Source organism: Oncorhynchus clarkii, chromosome 29 (assembly GCF_045791955.1).
Source record: "Oncorhynchus clarkii lewisi isolate Uvic-CL-2024 chromosome 29, UVic_Ocla_1.0, whole genome shotgun sequence".
Taxonomy (NCBI): domain Eukaryota; kingdom Metazoa; phylum Chordata; class Actinopteri; order Salmoniformes; family Salmonidae; genus Oncorhynchus; species Oncorhynchus clarkii.
This window is the reverse complement of record NC_092175.1, coordinates 4,684,387-4,705,984: the sequence shown is the minus strand read 5'-3', so window position 1 is coordinate 4,705,984 and position 21,598 is coordinate 4,684,387. Positions and strand designations below refer to the sequence as shown.

Genomic DNA, 21,598 nt, shown 5'->3' with positions numbered 1-21,598 from the left:
ATCGATGCCATGAAGGGATTTGTTGCTTTTTAAAGGCAGTCGCTCTTTAAGTTGATATTCAATAGTGGTGGACCGGCAGCAATCTTTGTGGTAGTAATATCTTCTTTTTTTTTTTTACCCCTTTTTCCTCCCCAATTTTGTGGTATCCAATTGGTAGTTACAGTCTTGTCTCATTGCTGCAACTCCCATATGGACTGAGGAGAGGCAAAGGTCGAGACCCACGCGTCCTCCGAAACACAACTCAACCAAGCCGCACCACTTCTTGACACAATGCCCGCTGAACCGGAAAGCAGGGGAAACACCATACACCCGGTGACCGTGTCAGTGTGCATGTGCCCGGCCCGCCACAGGAGTCGCTAGAGCGCAATGGGACAAGTACATCCCTGCCGGCCAAGCCCTCCCCTAACGACGGCTCGGCCAATTGTGCGCCGCCCCATGGGTCTCCCGGTCGCAGCCGGCTACGACAGAGCCTGGACAAGAACCAGGATCTCCAGTGGCACAGCTAGCAACTGCGATGCAGTGCCTTCCCGCGCCACTCGGGAGGCCTTACTGAATTATATTTCTATGATTGAAATGACATCCACCCTGTATTGAAGTATGCTGTGTCTCAACCGATGGCGGGCACAACACATACACCTCCGATTATGTAAATTAGGGTCGAAATTACAAAATATACAAAAATTAAAGAGTTGATGCATTTTTTGACAATTTATGTTAAAACTACAGACTGGGGTCATTTTGATATTCTGTATAAAAACCTGCTAATGGTATACAAAGTCTGCCAATGGTATAAATACTTAACAGAACTGCAATACAGAACTCTACAGAGAGAGCTGTAACAGTGTGTATTCCCCAATAAGTAGTTATTCAGGGTAAATCCATTGTTTCACGTCAGATGGCGTCACTCCTACATGACACTCGTCACTCAACCGATCAATCTTGTAGGACGTGGAACTCATCTCTAAAAATCTAGCTTTTGCTCATCCGCCTAACATTACTTCCTAATTCTGAAAATCCCTCTGCTCACAGTAGCTATGATGTACTGGCTACTATGACAAACCATGCACGCTGGATATGCTGATCAAACTTTCTCCAGCTAGCAGCCTAGTGCAAGCTTTTTTGAATGGCCGTACGGTAGCTAGTTTGACAGCTTGTTGATGAAGTTGTACGACACCAAAGTTATGGGACTGTTCTCCGAAATCAGCATCTATCTGACTGACAGATGGCACCGTGCCTCACTACTTTGTAACATTTGGCCAATGCGATAACGTCGCAGAGACCAGTCATTTGTGCTGTAGAAGTCAGCGCACTATCACGGCAGAACAGATATCATGAAAACTAATTTATGCATAGCTAGAACTTCACTATACTAGCTAGAGGGGGTGTTCAGCATGGAGTGTGTGAACTGGCATTGTTAGCATCCCTGCCTTTCCTTCCATATGGACTGATTTGAGACTGGTTCAGCCAGCAAGAAGACAGTAGCACTGGCAAGCAAATTTTTGTGCACCACCACAAAACCCCTTAGCTAGATGAAGAATTAGGTAGTGAAGACTTTCTCATGACAAATATATATTGCAACTTATCAGACAGATCAGTGCAGACGGTCATGAGACAATGAAAAAATATTTATTTGAATGTAGGTTTCTCTGGAGACAATATTATCTTATACATATCATCAGAGGGTAGAGGGGGACCTGTTGCAGCATGAGTATGTCCGTGTACAAAATCTAAATGACCTTATAATATACACAGTGCATTCGGAAAGTATTCCAACCCCTTGACTTTTTCCACTATGTTACGTCACAGCCTTATTCTAAAATGTATTAAATAGTTTTTTCCTCATCAATCTACACACAATACGCAATAATGACAAAACAAAAACAGGTTTTTAGAAATTTGTGAATTTATAAAAAAACAAAAAACAGAAATACCTAATTTACATAAGTATTCAGACCCTTTGTTCTGAGACTCAAAATTGAGCTCAGGTGCATCCTGTTTCCATTGATCACCCTTGAGATGTTTCTATAACTGTATTGGTGTCCACCGGTGGTAAATTCAGCTGATTGGACATGATTTTGGAAAGGCACACAGACTGAGCAATTGGGGGAGATGGGATTTGGTCAGGGAGGTGATAGTTACTCTGATTGGAGCTCCAGAGTTCCTCTGTGGAGATGGCAGAACCTTTCAGAAGGACCAACATCTCTGCAGCACTCCACCAATAAAGGCTTTATGGTAGAGTGTCCAGACGGAAGCCACTCCTCAGTAAAAGGCACATGACAGCCCACTTGGAGTTTGCAAGGGGAAGATGAACGGAGCAAAGTACAGAGAGATCCTTGATCAAAACCTGCTCCAGAGTGCTCAGGACCTCAGACTGGGGTGAAGGTTCACCTTCCAACAGGACAACGACCCTAAGCACACAACCAAGACAATGCAGGACTGGCTTCGGGACAAGTCTCTGAATGTCCTTGAGTGGCCCAGCCAGTAGCTGCGCAGCAACACTCCCCGGCCAACCTGACAGAGCTTGAGAGAATCTGCAGAGAAGAATGGGAGGAACTCCCCAAATACAGGTGTGCCAAGCTTTGTAGCTTCATACTAAAGAAGACTCAAGGCTGTAATCGCTGCCAAAGGTGCTTCAACAAAGTACTGAGTAAAGGGTCTGAATACTTATGTAAATGTGATTTGATTTATTATCAAACTGGTTTTTGCTTTGTCATTATGGGGTATTGTATGTAGATTGATGAGGGGGAAAACTATTTAATTAATTTTAGAATAAGGCTGTAACTCAACCTCTTGGATCTCTAGGGGCGCTATTTCATTTTTGGATAAAAAACGTTCCCGTTTTAAGCGCAATATTTTGGCACGAAAAGATGCTCGACTATGCATATTATTGACCGTTTTGGAAAGAAAACACTCTGAAGTTACAGAATCTGCAAAGATATTGTCTGTAAGTGCCCCAGAACTCATTCTACAGGCGAAACCAAGATGATACGTCAACCAGGAAATGAGCAGAATCTCTGAAGCTCTGTTTTCCATTGTCTCCTTATATGGCTGTGATTGCGCAAGGAATGAGCCTACACTTTCTGTCGTTTCCCCAAGGTGTTTGCAGCATTGTGACGTATTTGTAGGCATATCATTGGAAGATTGACCATAAGAGACTACATTTTCCAAGTGTCCGCCTGGTGTCCCTGCATCGAAATTGGAGCGCAAAGCCAGGTGCAATTATTTTTCCATTTGAGAGCAAGGAGAAACCAGGCTTCCACGAAGGAAATATCATCGAAGAGATATGTGGAAAAACACCTTGAGGATTGATTCTAAACCACGTTTGCCATGTTTCAGTCGATATTATGGAGTTAATTTGGAAAAAAGTTCGCGTTTTGAGGGCTGAATTTTCGTTTTTTTTTTTTTTTTTTTTTTGGTAGCCAAATGTGATGTACAAAACGGAGCTATTTCTAATACACAAAGAATCTTTTTGGAAAAACTGAGCATCTGCTATCTAACAGAGTCTCCTCATTGAAAACATCAGAAGTTCTTCAAAGGTAAGTTATTTTATTTGAAGGCTTTACTTGTTTTTGTGATAGTTGCCTGCTAAATGCTAACGCTAATGCTAACGCTAAATGCTACGCTAGCTAGCTACTGTTACACAAATTATTGTTTTCCTATGGTTGAAAAGCATATTTTGAAAATCTGAGATGACAGTGTTGTTAACAAAAGGCTAAGCTTGAGAGATAGCATATTTATTTCATTTCATTTGCGATTTTCATGAATAGTTAACGTTGCGTTATGGTAATGAGCTTAGGTCTATAAATAGAATCCCGGATCCGGGTTTGGTCGTCGCAACAGGTTAAAAAATGGGGGAAAAGTCATGGGGTCTGAATACTTTCCGAATGCACTGTATATGCTTAGTTGCAGTCAAAACAGCTGACAAGTCAGCTGTGGTATGAATTATTGGTAGAACTGTAACACAGAAACCAGCTACCATCCATATATACATATAGAAGAAAAATCCTATAATATATGTGCAACGTATGATATTTTGGGTGCTATTACATTTGGTTTGAAGTGACTGAGGATTCTGGCTTTTTGAAGCATCCTGCCATAGGCCCTGCCACCACTGATGCCAATTTAGCAATTTTGTTGTTTTTTTCAAACAGCACCTAGCTACTTTAAAACATGTATTTGGAACTTTTAGCAACCAAATGCTAAAACGTTTTCCCTCTAAATGACACAAACACGATTTTCTCTGTCACACACTCAGTCACAACACATGTGTCTGGCTGCAAAATAGCATTGTGAGTGACGTCAGCAGCAGGCGCTCAGCTCGTTCACAGGCAGCAGCAGGCCTGCCGCAATTTCAGCAAATTGCACATCATTGTTGGCTGACTCTAGAAGCAGTAGTATGCGTTCGACGAGACAAACCCAATGAATATAGTTGGTCACGAATGTTTGATCTTGAACAGAACTTACAACATCAATCAACATGTCTCAATCAAAATTGTACAGCCAGAAGTACAGAAAAGAGTGGGAGTCTGTACCTGAATTTAAAGGGTGGCTGAAGCCAGTAATTGGGGATGATTGTCGGGCATAATGTGCATACTGCAAATTAGATATGCTTGCAAAAATTTATGACATCAAAAAACATTGTGCTACAGCAAAGTATATAAATAAATCAAAACCATTACAACCCCACAACGCAGTCTAACTTATCACAGGTGGTTAACTTCTTTGGGGTAGGGGGCAGTATTGGGTAGCTTGGATGAAAAAAAACGTGCCCAAATTAAGCTGCCTGCTACTCAGTTGTAAAAGCTAAAATATGCATAATTAGTACATTTGGATAGGAAACATTCTGAAGTTTCTAAAACTGTTTGAATGAGGATTGTAGTTTTTCAACTCAGCCCCCATTGAAGATACAGTGGGATATTGGTTGTTTCACTTCCCAAGGCTTCCACTAGATGTCAACAGTATTTACAAACTGTTTTGAGGATTCTACTCTAAAGGAGGGGCTCATAAGAGCGCTTTGAGTGAGTGGTCTGGCAGAGTGCCACATCCTCGGTCTGGCACGCTCACGTGAAAGGTAGCTACGTTCCACTTCATTTGTACAGACAAAGGAATCGTCCGGTTAGAACATTAATGAAGTTTTATGTTAAAAACATCCTAAAGATTGATTTCATACTTAGTTTGGCATGTTTTTACTAGCTGCAACGGAACTTTTTTGAACTTTTTGTCCGACGTTCGGCGCGACCTTTTGGATTTGTTTACCAAACGCCCTAACAAAAGAAGATATTTGGACATAACTGATGGACATTATCGAACAAATCAAACATTTATGGTGGAACTGGGAGTGCATTCTGATGAAGATCATCAAAGGTAAGTGAATATTTAAAAAGCTATTTCTGAGTAATGTTGACTACCCAATATGGCGGGTATCTTTTTGGCTGCTTTGTTGTCTAAAGTCTGTACTCAGATTATTGCATGGTTTGCTTTCTCCGTAAAGTTTTTTTGAAATCTGACACAGCGGCTGCATTAAGGAGAAGTGTATCTAAAATTCCATGTATAATAGTCGTATCTTTATCAATGTTTATTTTGAGTATTTCTGTAATTTGATGTGGCTCTCTGCACAATCACCGCATGTTTTAGAACTACTGAACGTAACATGCCTATGTAAACTCAGATTTTTTTTATATAAATATGAACTTTATCGAACAAAACATACATGTATTGTGTAACATGAAGTCCTATGAGTGTCTTCTGATGAAGATCATCAAAGGTTAGTGATGAATATTTATCTCTATTTCTGCTTTTTGTGACTCCTCTCTTTGGCTGAAAAAATGGCTGTGTTTTTCTGTGACTAGGTGGTGACGTAACATAATCGTTTGGCACGCTTTCGTCGTAAAGCCTTTTTGAAATCGGACACTGTGGCTGGATTTACAACAAGTGTATCTTTAAAATGGTGTATAATATTTGTATGTTTGAGGAATTTTAATTATGAGATTTCTGTTGTTTGAATTTGGCGCCCTGCACTTTCACTGGCTGTTGTCATATCGATCCCGTTAACCGGATTTCAGCCGTAAGAAGTTAACTACCAATACACTGCTTAAAACTATAATTGTTCAGAATGTGTAGGTTTACTAGTTAAAAAGAAAATAAATCATTGCAATTGTTCAATAATGTGTAATTGTTCAATAATTCAATGTGCTGTATTTAAAAAAATCTGATCATATAAAATGTGTTGTGTTTATATTACTTTTACAAATAAAAATGTGATAATAAACAAAGCAATCTTAACTAACAAATGTCAAATCATATTTTTCAACGAGATGGCCAGTCAATTTGTCAACGTCATTGTGTATTCTACGTAATGACGCAGTTTTACATTATTACGTAATGACGTCATCACGCAATTACATCACAACGTCATTTAGCAACTTTTAGCAACATTTCCTCTAGCAACTTCCCTTGAAAATTAGTTGGCAACACTGCCTGCCACTCCCAATTTTTCATTAACAGCGATGCTAATGCTGACTGTGGGGTATATAAATAAATAAAAACTAAGCCTCATTTTTGGTCAAAGTCTCTCAGAATCAATGGATGAATAAATCACTTTTTGTAAATAAAATTAAGTACATTTCACATTTTGGTGTACTGCCCCTTTAAATTAAATGGCAGTCGTTTTTACCACATAAATATGACAAAATGAATATTTACTTAAAAATTCCGCTAATTAAAATGATACCAGAATCAAATTATGGTAAACTAGCTTTTTAGCACTAATGTGGTTTGTACTGCACATTATATAAAGGGAAAATTAATATTTCAGTTCCACAGGAAATGCAAATTAAGTGTAAGTTTACAAAAATTACAGTCTATTTCGGTTACTTCTTATTTTAGACAACATTAAACTACATGTCTAATGCAGCTTTGATAAGAAATAAGCAGATATTTTGCTTTGATTGTTGCATTTTTTTCAATAGTTTCTTCTGGGATCAAAATGTTGATAATTGATGCATGTAAAATATCTCAGTAGCTTGAGGGTTAAAAAACATTTCAAGAAATTATCAAATAGTTTGACAACCCTGTTTGTAAGCTTTTAAATAATATCAAATTCAATCATTAATATGTTCCAGTGATGAAGACATGGATGTCTTATGGTATGTTGGGGTATTCAAAATGGGTAAACTTTGAGCACCTCTATCCCCTGAGTGTTTGGGCATTCAGGTCCAAAATGTCACTTTCTGACCACTTCTACCATAGGCAAATACGTATGGAAAGTGTTGTTCAAATCAAACGGGGTCAGAGTGTGATTGAAATCAAGTGGAACGACCCTATAGATTTCCTGAAATAAAATGTTTCATAATAATAAAAAATCAAGGAAATGTCACAACTTAGGCATCTTCAATCATTTTGATAAGGTAGTTTTATCTTCTATGCAGGATGTCAAAGTATGATATAATAGAAGCCGTTACCTCAGGTAGCCGAAGTACTTTGCAATATTTTACACCATTTCTCAATCTGGAAGGTAAGTGGAAAAAGTATTCAAATGTATGTAGTGTTGTTTTACCAACTAGACATATTGATCTTCTAATGCTAAAATGATCAACAAATTCCACAAATACTTACTTTTTACACCTTTCACAGCTGTACATGTTGTCCCCTGCAAAACAATGAATGAAGAAATGACTGACCATTTATTTCATGTTCTGATTATGAATGGATCATACAGCTGAAGCCTAGGCATCTTATTAGACAACAGCTTTATCGTGACTAGTTTACCTTTGAGCTCATCGGCGGCGAAGAAGGCGGCGAGGCAATCCTCCAGTGTGACCATAGGACCCCAAAACCAGCTGGGGATACAGGACACCACAAACCTGCAGAGGGGGAAGACATGGGAGGGGGTGAATACATAGTAAGCACAATGTGGCTGTTACATATACTTTCATACTTGTTACAAGACGAATACATAGATGACGTTGGAACTGTGAATAGCCAGCCGGACAGAGAAAGACAGCGCTGACTAGCTACTTCTTTGAGAGTCAACTACAAGTCGGCAGGGGAGGCAGAGGCTCGATTCTCCATAATGCTGCTGTGTGAACTTTATGATGTTATAAACTACTGCTATCAATGCGGGCGGCGAGACTGCATGATCGGAGTCCCCAAACTCTGCTGGGGAAGTCCTGCTCTATCGCTCTCACGGTTGTGTATGAAGTTATTGTCCTGTTTATTTGTGTATCCTCGTCCCCAAGCTGTAAGGAAGTGTCTGGTGACAGACTATTACTATTTGTGCCTAGTGGGTCTACTGTGTAAACTGTTTATGTTGTATGTTGTTCTTGTTCTTTAACCGATCCAAACAAGAAGTTCACTCACGGGAAAATAAGTTAATATAATCCAGATGTGGCAGATAAAAATTCATTGAATAGAGCTGACACGATTCCTTGTTCTACATGACAGCCCATCATATCTGTTCTACACCACACACTCCCAGTCTATCCCCTTCCCCAGTACCCCCAACCCTCCAGCCCTATCCCCCTACCCCCCAGCTCCCTCACCTGCGTATGGAGTCCATGATGTAGGTGATCCAGCCCTGGGAGCCGTAGACGTCCAGAGATACCCCGGTCTTGGCTGGGAGGTTCTGGTGGATGGAGGAGTGTAGCTTGGCCAGGTCCTCCTTACCTGGGATGGGCAGGGACAGGTCCTGGAAGGTCTCCACTGTGGTCGACACCTATAGGGGGAGAGGAGAGATGAGGAGGGAGAAGAGAGGGGACAGCCAGAGCGAGCGAGAGATGGTTTTAACAATCTGAAATGATAATCCAAACAAGCAGAATCCATCATATTCATGGATAAAGTAGGATCAAGTTTAGGCATAAGAACATGTGGTAAAATGTCTACAAATTACAACACGTCAACGTTCAATATGCATGTGACAGTTTTGTGAGGTTTCAATCGAAGAAGTGGAGCTGAGTTATGTAAATGGTGCACCCTTGTGCTACAACACATGACACACACAGCTCACCCTGTCACAAGTCAGACACTGGACCAGGCTGAGGATTGAGCCGTCGAAGATGTCTGAGATGACGCTGCGGTAGTGAGACTGCTTCTGCTTCTTGGCACCCAGGAACAGCTGGGCTGTGGAAGATTATGGGAAACATAGTTTGTGTATGAGGGGGTTGAGTGTGTGTGTGAGAGAGTGAGCGTACGTGACAGTGTGTATCTGTCGGTAGACTGCGTGACAGAATGTGTTTCTGTACGTATATGTGAATTGTCCAGAACCCCCATACCTTTCTTAAAAGAGTATTCGGGTCCTGCAGAGCGGAAGGGGCTGGAGCGAGTGGGGCTGGGGGAGAGTTTAGGGTGCAGTTCCTGGACAGTACGGACGGGGCTGCAGGGGCGAGACTGGGGGCACTTCTGCATCGATGCCTCATTGTCTGGCTCTGGGTAGAGGTGGGTAGGAGAGGAAGAGGGGATTACTCACACATCACTACAACAGGTCTCTCCACATACAGAAACAAACACACAGAGATACACACATGTCCACATAGTTGCTCGCGCACACACTTCCATATATTTTTTTATGTTCTACTTCCACCATTACCAGGGCCGTACCTGGAGTGCTGTTGCTCTGCGTCTGCCCCTGTGTCTGACTCTGACCCTGTGGCCTAGGGCTAGGGGGGGTCCCCTCCTCCTCTTCCGCTCCCCTCTCCAGACCACCCTCTTCGGCCACTGTCGTATCCACATCAGCGTCCTCGTCCATCTCCTGGGAGCCCCTGTGGAGGGGTGAGCCCAACACCCTTTTCTCCTTCAGCCTCTCTTTCTCTGAAATGGGCCCCCCTGTGCCAACCCCTCCGCCCGTGCCTGTCCCCCCTCCTCCAACTCTCGGCCCCACCCCACACTCGTCCTGAATGAGCAGCTCGGGCTCCCCCAGTCCCCCTCCCTCCCCCCGGTCGCTGCTGGCGCCTGAGTCGCAGGAGAGGAACTCGTCCTCAGAGGGGGAGCGGTCGCCCCCATCCCTCCTCTCATCCCCCTCCCCTCCCCCGCCACACTCTGCCAGTGGCTCTTTGAGCTCCTCGTGGAGCTGGTCCATCAGACAGCGCAGGAACTCCTGGGTGTCCTACAGTAGAAAACACAGAGGGAGAGTGTGCTGAGCAGTCCTATACACTGAGACGTGTGTGTGTGTATAGTGAGGACAGTATTGTATGAATGTTCCCTGCAGCTCCTAGGGACAGACAGAGACAGCCATTGAGAAACACAGGCATAACCACACACAGGCTTAACTCAACACCATTTTAGATTGAGATAAATGGATTTTCCATAAACAAAACCAAACAAGTGAAATACACACAATCCCATTCCAACATCCCAATCAATCCAACATTGAGGAACGGATTTCATCTGGTTACTGTGGGTTAGTTAAATAATGTCTGGATCCCAAATGGCACCCTATTCCCTATATACTGCACTGCTATGGCCCTGGTCAAAAGTAGTGCACTACATAGAGACTAGGGTATCATTTGGGGGGAACACCATTTCATCGTCTTGGCACCACACTTCAAGATGCCAATCAGCTACACAACAATCAATCAACCAATCCAATTTCATTGTCCCCAAAGGGAAATACAATTTGAGGTAACAGGGGTGATTTGGGGGGGATGAGAGAGGACATAGGGAGAGGTGGGTTAGGTCAGTGGTCAGAGAGAGGGGTTGGGGCATTGTTTTGTTCCCTACCTGCTGGGAGCTTGCCCCTACCTGCTGGGCGTAGCCACGGAACATGGGGTTGACCAGCTTGATGCCCTGGGACAGACTGGTGGGGACTACGTAACTGGGCCTGGAGCAGAGAGAATAGAGAGAGAGGAAAGAGAAAGTCTGTTTTTTCTTCTATTACATAAGTCAGACAGTATCTTGCTGCATTCTTGGATATCATCTTATGAATCTATATTGCAAAAATGTGCACACTGAGAGGTACTCTCAGAGAGATAAGTACTGTAACAGAGATAAGAAATATAGTGTAATGTGTGTATAGTACCGTTTCTTGTGCCAGAGCTCAGAGATGAGTTTCTGGTAGCTTTTGCACAGTGCAGGCTTTTTGTCAGTCCGCACCAGTCCACTGCAGTCCAGGAAGAACTGAGTGAGAGGAGGACTGGAGAGGAGAGAGATTAGAGGAGAAGAAAGAAAGAACTGATCAGTCTATGTTCGAATCTATGAAAACGAATACAATCCATTCTGCTGAGATGAAGGTACACATACACATGCTCGCTCACACACTCAAACATTTTAGTGACAGGTCTCAGAAACATGTCAATCTATCTGCCATAAATCCCCAGACTAATGAGGAAATAAGACAGGAAGTGACCTCACCAGTTGGACAGGGCTTGAAGCGCTGCGTTCATGTAGCAGGAGTTACCAATATTCTTCATCCCTGTCAAACCTTTGAGAGGATGAGATGTAGGTTAAAAAAAGCTCTAATAACATCATACAGGTATATTTATAACATTAGGACTACACAGACCCTGTCAGTTAATGATGAGCTTCAGTCTATTACCGTTACTTAAATGGATCTGGTACCTGGTCTGGAACCTATTCTTAGGCTCAAAAACAATTATATTTCTCCTAACCCTGATCATCTGGCTCTCAGATCATTTGGGAGGTCTCTGCCCAAATCAGCTTGGCATAATTCACTAAGGAATAGACCTGCAAAGCCTGTCAAAGGATGAAAGAACCAATTCTACAGAGTTCTAGACCTTGACAGCTGGCTTTTGCCTGATTGATGTTACATTTGTAACATAATCTGTTAATTTAATCTGCAGATCATATTTGATAGCTATGATTGTGTCATCCATAAAGATAAAAATGCAATGATGTAACGCTAAGGGTATCAGTTTAACTGTGGATATGCTGGACTATAGTTTTTACTGTTATTGAATAGATCCCGTGACGTTGAGAGAAGGGGGGTCTGAGGTTACCTCTGGGTTTGAGCACATCCTCCTCTGACTCTGACCACTCTTCTTCGGCTACCGCGATAGGGACTGCTTTCAACGGGTGGTGGTGACTCACTGGTTGATGAACTGCATCCTGGGAAAGTAAGTAATTGTTAAAAACAACAAATAATGACATCAGTGTCTGCCTGTGGAAAGCCAATTACACAATATATTAAAAGAACATAGGCTGTATTTTAGCTCACAAATGTAAATTGTGCGCTAATCAAAATGGAACAGAATAGTTTAGTAAAACGTTATATTAAATAAATACTTTATATATAGTGCATAATACAGTAATCATGAATAGTTTATTCATGTTTACTAATGAAAGATATGGTCGTGTTACCCTTATTTGATATAGGGCCCATCCCAAATAGTGCCCTTTTCCCTATATTGTGCACCTCTTTTGACCAGAGCCCAAATGGCACGTAAACATAGTATAGTTGACTATAATTCAGCTGACCTTTGTGCGATGGCGTACCTGGTGTTCCTTAGCTTTACAGTGGTGGGGAGTGTGTGTGGCAGACATTGCAGGTACAACTGCAGGCCTCTGCTCCAGAAACACCTCCCTCTCACACACATAGCACCAGATCCTGAAAGTGGTCAGGTTCACCGTCAGGTTGTGTTTATTTGCCTTGGGGGATGAGCACACACACACACACACACACACACACACACACACACTAAGCTTTGAAAAACGTTGTTGCATGCTTTCTAGAAATGGCATCTCTCACTACCCAAGGAAAAAAAGCTCTGTGAAAAACTCACCTGTGCATGTAGGGTGCTGTGGTCTGAAAAGGTTTCTCCACAGCCAACATATTGACACTCGCTCTGACCAAGAGAAATAAAGTAATACATGAGAAATAAACATATATGAGGTAAAAACAAAAATATGTATAATCCATCTGAAAGAGTGTTATAAAAGTGTCATAATAACACATCCTGAGAATGATGTCATGGCCTTTGAATCTATTTCAAAATATTTTGAGGAAAAACAGACCTACAGAAAACCCCTGTTTACCTGCAGACAGGCCCAGAGGTTGGGACCTCCCACTCCACATGACTGGCAGGATCCCTTCAGAACAGGACAGAAAACAAACAGTATTAGACAACAATCTAGGCTGAAAAACAATCATTGAGCACCATCTCCTATGTGATTGTCAGACCACCAGAATGCCTTCAAAAAATGTTGATCTAGAAGATGTGACTCAAAACTAAAAGACATGCATGACTTGTCACAAATTGCATCCAATCCCATACATAATCCAGAAGTCTGACCCAGCAAGTCTCTCTTGAAACCATTCATGCTCACCTTGGATTTCTGCAGAAGCTCCTCCTTGGTTACCTCCCCTATGGAATTCAGGTGGGGACAAATGTCCCCCTGGTCACTCATGTTTATTAAACTTCTTGTAAAGATCAAATAATAAACAAAAAGGTATTAATCTATGACATTTTGTATGGGCAGGTAAAACATGAAATGGAAGCAAGCTGACAGAGTCAAAGACTACAAGCAGGTACACTTCAATCAAGGTGTGTGTCTACGAACTCTACAAGTCAGCTATTACAAAATGTATGGAGGATTCGTGATTGGAGGGAATTCAGCTAACAATGAAGCTCTTTGATTTAGCCAGCCGGCTACTCTACTCACTCAAACAAAGCTGTGAACTTGAAATCATATGGAACAATGCAACAATTCACTGTTGGGTTGTTCCATATGATTTCCATCACTTTCTGACTGCACTCCTTTTAATTTGCCCATGGTAGAAGTGGTCAGAAAGTTACTTTTTGGACCTGAATGCTAAAACATTCAAGAGATTGAGGTGCTCAACGTTTTAATCACTAGCAAATATATCATTTGAAAGCTTACAAACAGGGTTGTCCAACTATTTTCTGATTGACATTGTAATTTGAAAAAAAAACTTTTAACGTTAATTATCTAAAAACGTGTGAACTCTGATTTTTTTTCATTTTCATATTTGTTTTAGCTTAGACCCTATTTACAGCTTCTGAGGTGTTTGTGATGGGCCCGCCATCGGCTGAGACACAGCATACTCTTGCATACTGGGAGGATATAGCTGATAAATGTACTAAATTTCATCTTTGAAATAGTACCACAGAGATAGGAGGTCCATACATCAAGAGTATGTTCACTTGCAATGGAATATCCATTGTTGTAAATGAAAGTGATCATCTTCCATAAGTAACCTATTGAAATATTGATCATTTAATAGACATTACCATTCAAGTTTACATTCAATGGTGGGTGGATGGACGGCTATCTTTCTGGTAGTAATTGGACGTTTTAATTCAATTTAAATGGTAATGGTGGACCAGCTAAATTGCAGTGGTCTGAAGGGATAGGTCCGATCTATGAATAACATTTCAATGATTGAAATAACACCCACCTTGTATTCAAGAGTATGCTGTGTCTGATGACGGGCACATCACAAACACCTGAGCTGATGTAAAATAGGGCTAAAATACAACATTTGTGAGTAAAAAAAATTATAATTGATGTCAAAGGTTAAATAACAAAAAAATATATATATTTCAAGAAAACATAGAATCGTTTGTACACTTTCAAATGAAATCAAACTCAACAGTTTGATATTAAACTAAAACTCAAAACTCAGAAAGATATGAAATCCATGTTTTGTTCCGAGCGAGGAGGTTCTTGCCATCTTAGCTGCCGCACATCTAGCATTTCCCATTCTCTTTGCAGGAACTAGTCGTTTAACATGGATTTAATATCTTTCTGAATGTTTTTTTTTGTCGAACCACCTGCAACTGGGAACTGACATTTCTAATATACTTTTTTTCACCGAATCGAGTATAGCCAAGAACATGTTAGATGAAAAATCTATGTCGGCGGTTCGTATGGGGCTTTCCTGTAATGGACACCAAAAAGTCTTTGTTTATCCAATGCTGTATATAAACCCTGGGATTGTAGATGCTATGTATTGGCCATTGAGAGGCTTTGAAGGCACCGGTTTGCCATTATGCCACTTCCCAGTAGGAGCCGTCCTCCATAGAAATTATTGGAATTAATGGAACAGTATTTCAATAAATGTTAAGGACAAAATGACATGTATTTAAGTAACATCAGTAATAAATAAAAAAATACACTTGAAAGAATGTTTTTAGATATGTTTACGTTTTTAGCTCACATAAAATAATTTAAAAGTATGTATTAAGGTGTCTGTAATATAATACATTTGGAAAAAAACAGATGTAGACATTAATAAATGCATTGCTATAGCTTCCAAAATATTGTTTTAAGACGGTGAGGGAGTGCCAAGCTGGAGGCATGGTGGATTCAACACATCGCCCCCAAAAACTCATCTAGTGTCTCCGAACACCTGTGTGTAAACAGAAGACGGATGCCACAACAGTGATGTCGCTGAAAAATACTATTGGCTGCAACTGTGTTAAAACAGTATACAATAAGTGTATATTTTGCATTTGTGAAATTATTTTGATGTAAGATGAAAATAGTGTCCTTTATGTTTCTAGAACCGTACGGTAATTTGCACTTGAGAATCGATTCACTGTAGACGGAGTATTTGACTGCCAGCCAATTCGCTTTATGAAAGGACTATAAGGAGTAAAGTCAGTCTCCTTTAGTCCATTATTGGGCTAGTGTACAATCTGTTGTTACCAAATTGGGTCAACTTTGAGCATCTCGAACTAATGAATGTTTTGGCATTCCGGTCCAAATATGAACTTTCTGACCACTATTACCATGGCCGGGCAAACATGCATGAAAAAGATTTCGTTCAAATCAAAACGGGTGAAGTCAGAAAGTGAATGAAGTCATAGAACGTCAACCCTGTAGCTAACTGCCTGACATTCCTTGCGCATTCTAGAAATTGATGATCAATTAATTCATCATCTAGCTACCGCATATCAGCCAACATAGGCATATTGTTTCAGAATGAAATCAAAGACGAGACAACATTTTTCTGCACTTTGGTTTGGCCACAGAGCCACCGAAATAACAGCTCTGTTGCAAACTTGACGGCCCTGATTTCCTCTCCAGACTAGCATCATACATCAAGGATGACAACAAATACATGCTTTGCCGGAATTATATTTACCAACACCAGGCGATGTCAGAACAGTTAATTTACGGGAAAACTTCCGTTAAAGATAGCCAAACAGTAAGTTAACGTCTAACTAGTGATTGTACGCAAGCTAGCTGTTGTAACGTGAATGTACTACTGTTAGCTGCTGGTGCTGCCGTCGTACAGATTGGTTTTACGTCAGTGTTGTTATCCACAATGTCAGCAAGAACAGGAGCTATGGGGGGTGATAAGGGACATATATAAGCCTAAGCAACGGTACCACCTGACATGATACCAACGCCTTACAGGCTGACTACACCGCTAGCATCACGTGCGTTACAAAATACATTTAGAAATCTATATTATTAAATTATTGCTCCCACACCTAATTTATGAATGTTGCCATTTACAATATAAAGTCCAGAGAAGAAAACGCCTAGAAGGAGGAGAGATGACTAGAAATGATTCGGTTGACCGTTTTATGTTTGGATTAATTGTCTTAGTAGAGGACCTTGTCCATTTCAGGTAAAATAACAACTCAATGTTTATATCCCAGGACAAATTAGTTAGCAACAGCAAGCTAGCTCAATTGGATAAATTAGCTAGCAAGTGCAAGCTAGCTAGCTAAATTGACATAAATGTTTAATGCTTTTCAACCTGTCCCCAAAATAATGTAATTGGTTCAGTTTTTTTTATATTTTAACCTGCGTGTCGTAATCACGTTTGGTGTGGGGGGACAAAATAAATGTATGCACGATGGCGCACGCACACAACCAGTTTGGGTTCCGTGTTACACGGCTGGTCTCAGCCCAACAGCGCGATCAAAACCACCTTCCTTAGCGTTGGTCTCATTGTTGAAAGAGCCGAGTTTCTGCTTTCTTGACTACTTATTATTGCATTTCCCTCCAAAACTATGCATTTTGGAGGGAAATTATATTATAGGCTCTCACAATAAATTGTTATGTATGCTACTTGACAAATAAATTAATTAAATATGTAAAGAAATTATGCAATCAAACTGTTTTATTATGTAATCCCAATTTTTTTTGTTACTGGACATGTGTGCAACAAAAATTCAACATTCACATTTTGCTACTTTCTGTGAAGTCTACGCATACAATTTGATGCATACGTTCGATTAAGCACTGCAACTGCCTCTGCAACTGCCTCTACAACGCAATGCTGCAAGGCAAACGCAGCATCCCAAATTAGTGTTCTTCTTGTGTACCAAAACGCGAAAACACAGTCGTGTGTTCAAAGCGCTACTGATGCCTGTGTAACGGATGTGAAATGGCTAGCTAGTTAGCGGTGGTGCGCGCTAAATAGCATTTCAATCGGTGACGTCACTTGCTCTGAGACTTTGAAGTAGTGGTTCCCCTTGCTCTCCAAGGGCCGTGGCTTTTGTGGAGCGATGGGTAACGATGCTTCGTGGGGGACTGTTGTTGATGTGTGCAGAGGGTCCCTGGTTCTCGCCCGGGTATGGGCAAGGGGACGGTCTAAAGTTATACTGTTACATTAATGCTGTTGACCCGGATCACTGGTTGCTGCGGAAAAGGAGGAGGTCAAAAGGCGGGTGAGTGAAACGGCTAGCTAGTTAGCGGTGGTGCGCGCTAAATAGCGTTTCAATCGGGGACGTCACTTGCTCTGAGACCTTGAAGTAGTTGTTCTCCTTGCTCTGCAAGGGCTGCGGCTTTTGTGGAGCGATGGGTAACGATGCTTCGTGGGTGACTGTTGTTGCAGAGGGTCCCTGGTTTGCGCCCGGGTATGGGTGAGGGGACGGTCTTAAGTTATACTGTTACACCTGCATCGCGTGTTAATGAAAATCATAATGTGCATAGTTTATAGTTATATTAATTAAATCTCAACCATAAATGTTAGAAATGTAAAAATTTTCCTGTGCCACATCAGTTTACAGAAATACTCATCATAAGCTTTGATAAAAGATACAAGTGTTATGCACAGAATTATAGATATACTTCTCCCTAAATGCTGTGTCATATTTAAAAAAAGCTTTACAGCAAAAGCAAACCATGCAATAATCTGAATACAGTGCTCAGACACAATACAGATACCCGCCATGTTGTGGAGTCAGTAACAGTCAGAAATAGCGTTATAAATATTCACTTACCTTTGATGATCTTCATCAGAATGCACTCCCAGGAATCCCAGTTCCACAATAAATGTTTGTTTTGTTCAATAAAGTCCATCATTTATGTCCAAATACCTCCTTTTGTTGGGGGCGTTTAGTTCACAAATCCAAACTCATGAGGCGCGGGCAAGTCCAGGTCAAAGTTCAGACGAAAAGACCAAAAAGTTATATAACAGTTCGTAGAAACATGTCAAACGATGTATAGAATCAATCTTTAGGATGTTTTTAACATAAATCTTCAATCATTTTCCAACCGGACAATTCCTTTGTCTTTAGAAATGCAATGGAACGCAGGTCGCTCTCACGGCCACACGCTTGATCAGCTCATGGCCTTCAGCCAGAACCCTTAGTCAAACAGCTCTCATTCTCTCCCCCTTCACAGTAGCCTAAAGCAAGGTTCTAGTGGAAGCCTTAGGAAGTTCAATATGACCCCATAGACACTGTATATTCGATAGGCAATAAGTTGAAAAACTACAAACCTCAGATTTCTCACTTCCTGGTTGGATTTTTCTCAGGTTTTCGCCTGCCATATGTTCTGTTATACTCACAGACATCATTCAAACAGTTTTAGAAACTTCAGAGTGTTTTCTATCCAATACTACTGATAACGCTTTTCATCCGCTTTTATACGCTTTTCATCCGAACGTGAAAAATGCCCCCTATACCTAACATTTTCCCTTGTATTTCAAGATTGTAAAATATAATAACATTATCTCGTGGACAGAGCTAGCCAATAACATCCCTTAATGCTCAGACAGATTCAATGGCTGTAGCATAGCGTATTCGACTGAATGATTAGCTAATAAATACTTGAGATATTATGAATAATAAGCATATGCTTTAACCTGATAATAAACTACTAATGATAATATAACAACTTCAAATACAGAGCTAGTAACGTTACGTAGCCTAGGTAAACTTAGCTGACCTTCAATTGAGGGAATTCAGCAGAGTTCTGAGATATTTTTACAACTCATTGAATCTCTGAAAATAAATACATGGGCAAATGTTACCAAACATGATAATAAAATAGGCCTGCATTACGGTAGGCAGCTAATTGTTAAATTACACTTTTCAATTGTTAATTCTAATTGTTAAAGCCACTGTCTCTTCGCTGATCGCCTGTGAGTGAGATAATGCTAGCTAGCCAATGGGAGCGTAGTAGAACGCCCCTCTGAATAACACAGCGTGGTTTTGGCTTAAGGATCGGTGTCCCACTAGTGGGACAACATCCGGTGAAACTGGAGGGCGCGCAGTTCAAATGAATAATCAGAATTATTATAGATTTTAAACATTTAGGTATATATAAGTGTCTTATATCGGCTGAAAGCTTCAATTATTGTTAATACAACTGCACTGTCCGATTTACAGTAGCTATTACAGCGAAAACATGCCATGCGATTGTTTGAGGATGGCGCCCCACATCAAAATATTTTTCCACCAGCACAGGTTTCATACATTCACATATAATGATTAAATATTCACTTACTTTTGAAAGTCAAAATACATTTATATTTTCTCCTCAGATACCCTAAAATGTAATCAAACTATAATGTTTATTTTGGAAAGAAGTATGTTCAATAGGAAACCGATTTTAGCAGGTGCGTAATGTCTTCATGGCGTGCACAAACACGAATTTCCAAGACTGTATCCTACTTAAACAGTTATTTCTTATGAGTTTTTGAAGTTACAAGCCTGTAACCTTGAACATAGACTGCTGACACCCTGTGGAAGCCATAGGAATTGCATCCAGGGAGCTACTTTTCAATATGACCTTTCTCTTGCATTTCTAAGAGGATGGTCTCTCAAAAAATAGATTTCCGGTTGGTTTTTCTTTGGATTTTCTCTTACCATATCTATTGTGTTATATTCTCCTACATTATTTTAACATTTCTAACAAACTTCAAAGTGTTTTATTTCCAATGGTACCAATTACATGTATATCCTGGCTTCAGGCAGTTTACTTTGGGCACGTCATTCAGGCAGGAAGTGGAGAAAAAAGGGGGCCTAGCCCTAAGAAGTTATCCTCTTATGGATAGGGAAGAGGCTAGCGTCTCAAGTGGCCAATTGCCTCAGGAAATGCATAGTGCCAAATTCAAATAAAACGCGATAAAACTCAAACTTTCATTAAATCACACCCCTCTTCTTCTTGATGCAACTTTATATTATACTCAAGACACATATTATCTTCACACATATTTTAGACGCTTTTCACTGACAGACTCAACTCAATCAGTTAGACCTATTGCCACACGCACTACCCAAATTACGTGCTTCCCAAATAGGCATAGGCTAATGATACTCTGTGGCTAAGTCATGCTCGCTGGTGAAGTATTTTTAATTATTTTATTTAGACAGGAGTAATTATATTATTTTGGCGAAACATCAATTTAATTTAGGGCAATCCAGCATCCTAACTGTGCACCCGCCAACTTTCATATACAATTCGCAAAAGGGTGAAACCAGAGATCTGTATATAATGACAAGATGCTCATGTCTCTACCCTAACAATGAGAGTTTTGTCTCAAAGGCCGGAAGGCAGGCAACAAGCTTAGGTTAGCATATTATGCCCATAAAAACGCATTGTCTTATTCTGGACAGATTTTGGCGAGAGTGAGCCCTCTCGCTTCACCTCTTCCTCTCTGCTGAAACTATGTCACTGGAGAAAGCATCCGAGTGAGCGAAACAGCGCAACTCAATGTGTAGCCCATGTATCGGGTGCAGTCTGGCCAGAAATAGTATGACATGACTCTTTTGGTCCAGACAGCATCAGATACATGGGCTTGACATAGTGAGACAGTGGGGCGCTGTTTCGCTCGCTCGGATGTTTTAACAGAGATTGATGCTTCTTTCTGTCCATGTGCGTCTCGGTAAAATAAATAATTATTTAGACGGGCAAGGAGATCCGGTAGCCTGGCCCGTCCACAACACTATCCCTGGATTGAAACGAGAACCATGTGTAGCCTACAGTGAATAAATACATGAGATTGAGGCTCTCTCTCACGAATTGATTGTATAATGTACACACATAATTTCAGTTTGTGAATGGGTGTTGGATAATTGTTTTTTTTAGACATTATAAAGAAACCATATTATAAACAATTGTAACACTGCCATGTTGATCTGAGCTTTTCTGTTGGAAAAAAGGCATTTGTGTCCGACTTTTGTCAATTGCAGATTTACCTCCGACTTCACTCCTCGACTTTGGTCTAGTCGGTTGCTTTAGCCACTCAAATGCCCCCAATATTAGGATAAATTACTACAGGGGCTATGTCATAAACTCTCAAACCAGTCTAATTGGAATTAATGGCATAATCCTGATTTTACTTCATGCGGAAAATAAAAGTAAGGCATGTGATATCAGAAATTGTGTAATGGAATTATTGTCAACCTAGAATTGTCAAAAATTATAAATACAGTTT

The 21,598-nt window shown here is 40.8% G+C and overlaps 1 protein-coding gene across 8 annotated transcripts in view; it reads right to left on the bottom strand.

Moving 5' to 3' along the window:
* The window catches only part of LOC139388128 (ubiquitin carboxyl-terminal hydrolase 20-like), a 39,332-nt gene extending 23,124 nt beyond the window's left edge, over nucleotides 1–16,208 (bottom strand). For 2 of the 8 annotated variants that reach the window (XR_011629254.1, XM_071134703.1), the window contains exons 1-16: nucleotides 16,061–16,194; nucleotides 13,276–13,369; nucleotides 12,985–13,038; nucleotides 12,732–12,794; nucleotides 12,427–12,597; nucleotides 11,949–12,057; nucleotides 11,344–11,413; nucleotides 11,012–11,125; nucleotides 10,714–10,813; nucleotides 9,595–10,099; nucleotides 9,270–9,422; nucleotides 9,005–9,117; nucleotides 8,541–8,713; nucleotides 7,768–7,862; nucleotides 7,615–7,648; nucleotides 7,461–7,506 (exon numbers count right to left, since the gene is read on the bottom strand). Coding sequence is in view for 6 of the 8 variants with exons in the window: in XM_071134703.1 (XP_070990804.1) it covers nucleotides 7,461–7,506; nucleotides 7,615–7,648; nucleotides 7,768–7,862; nucleotides 8,541–8,713; nucleotides 9,005–9,117; nucleotides 9,270–9,422; nucleotides 9,595–10,099; nucleotides 10,714–10,813; nucleotides 11,012–11,125; nucleotides 11,344–11,413; nucleotides 11,949–12,057; nucleotides 12,427–12,597; nucleotides 12,732–12,794; nucleotides 12,985–13,038; nucleotides 13,276–13,356 (1,881 nt within the window). In the remaining 2 variants the exon portion in view is untranslated. Of the gene's footprint in view, nucleotides 1–7,460; nucleotides 7,507–7,614; nucleotides 7,649–7,767; nucleotides 7,863–8,540; nucleotides 8,714–9,004; nucleotides 9,118–9,269; nucleotides 9,423–9,594; nucleotides 10,100–10,713; nucleotides 10,814–11,011; nucleotides 11,126–11,343; nucleotides 11,414–11,948; nucleotides 12,058–12,426; nucleotides 12,598–12,731; nucleotides 12,795–12,984; nucleotides 13,039–13,275; nucleotides 14,163–16,060 lie in introns of those variants that run through there. The other 6 variants (XR_011629255.1, XM_071134705.1, XM_071134704.1 and 3 more) reach the window with 5 other exon arrangements.
* Nucleotides 16,209–21,598: the final 5,390 nt, after the last annotated feature.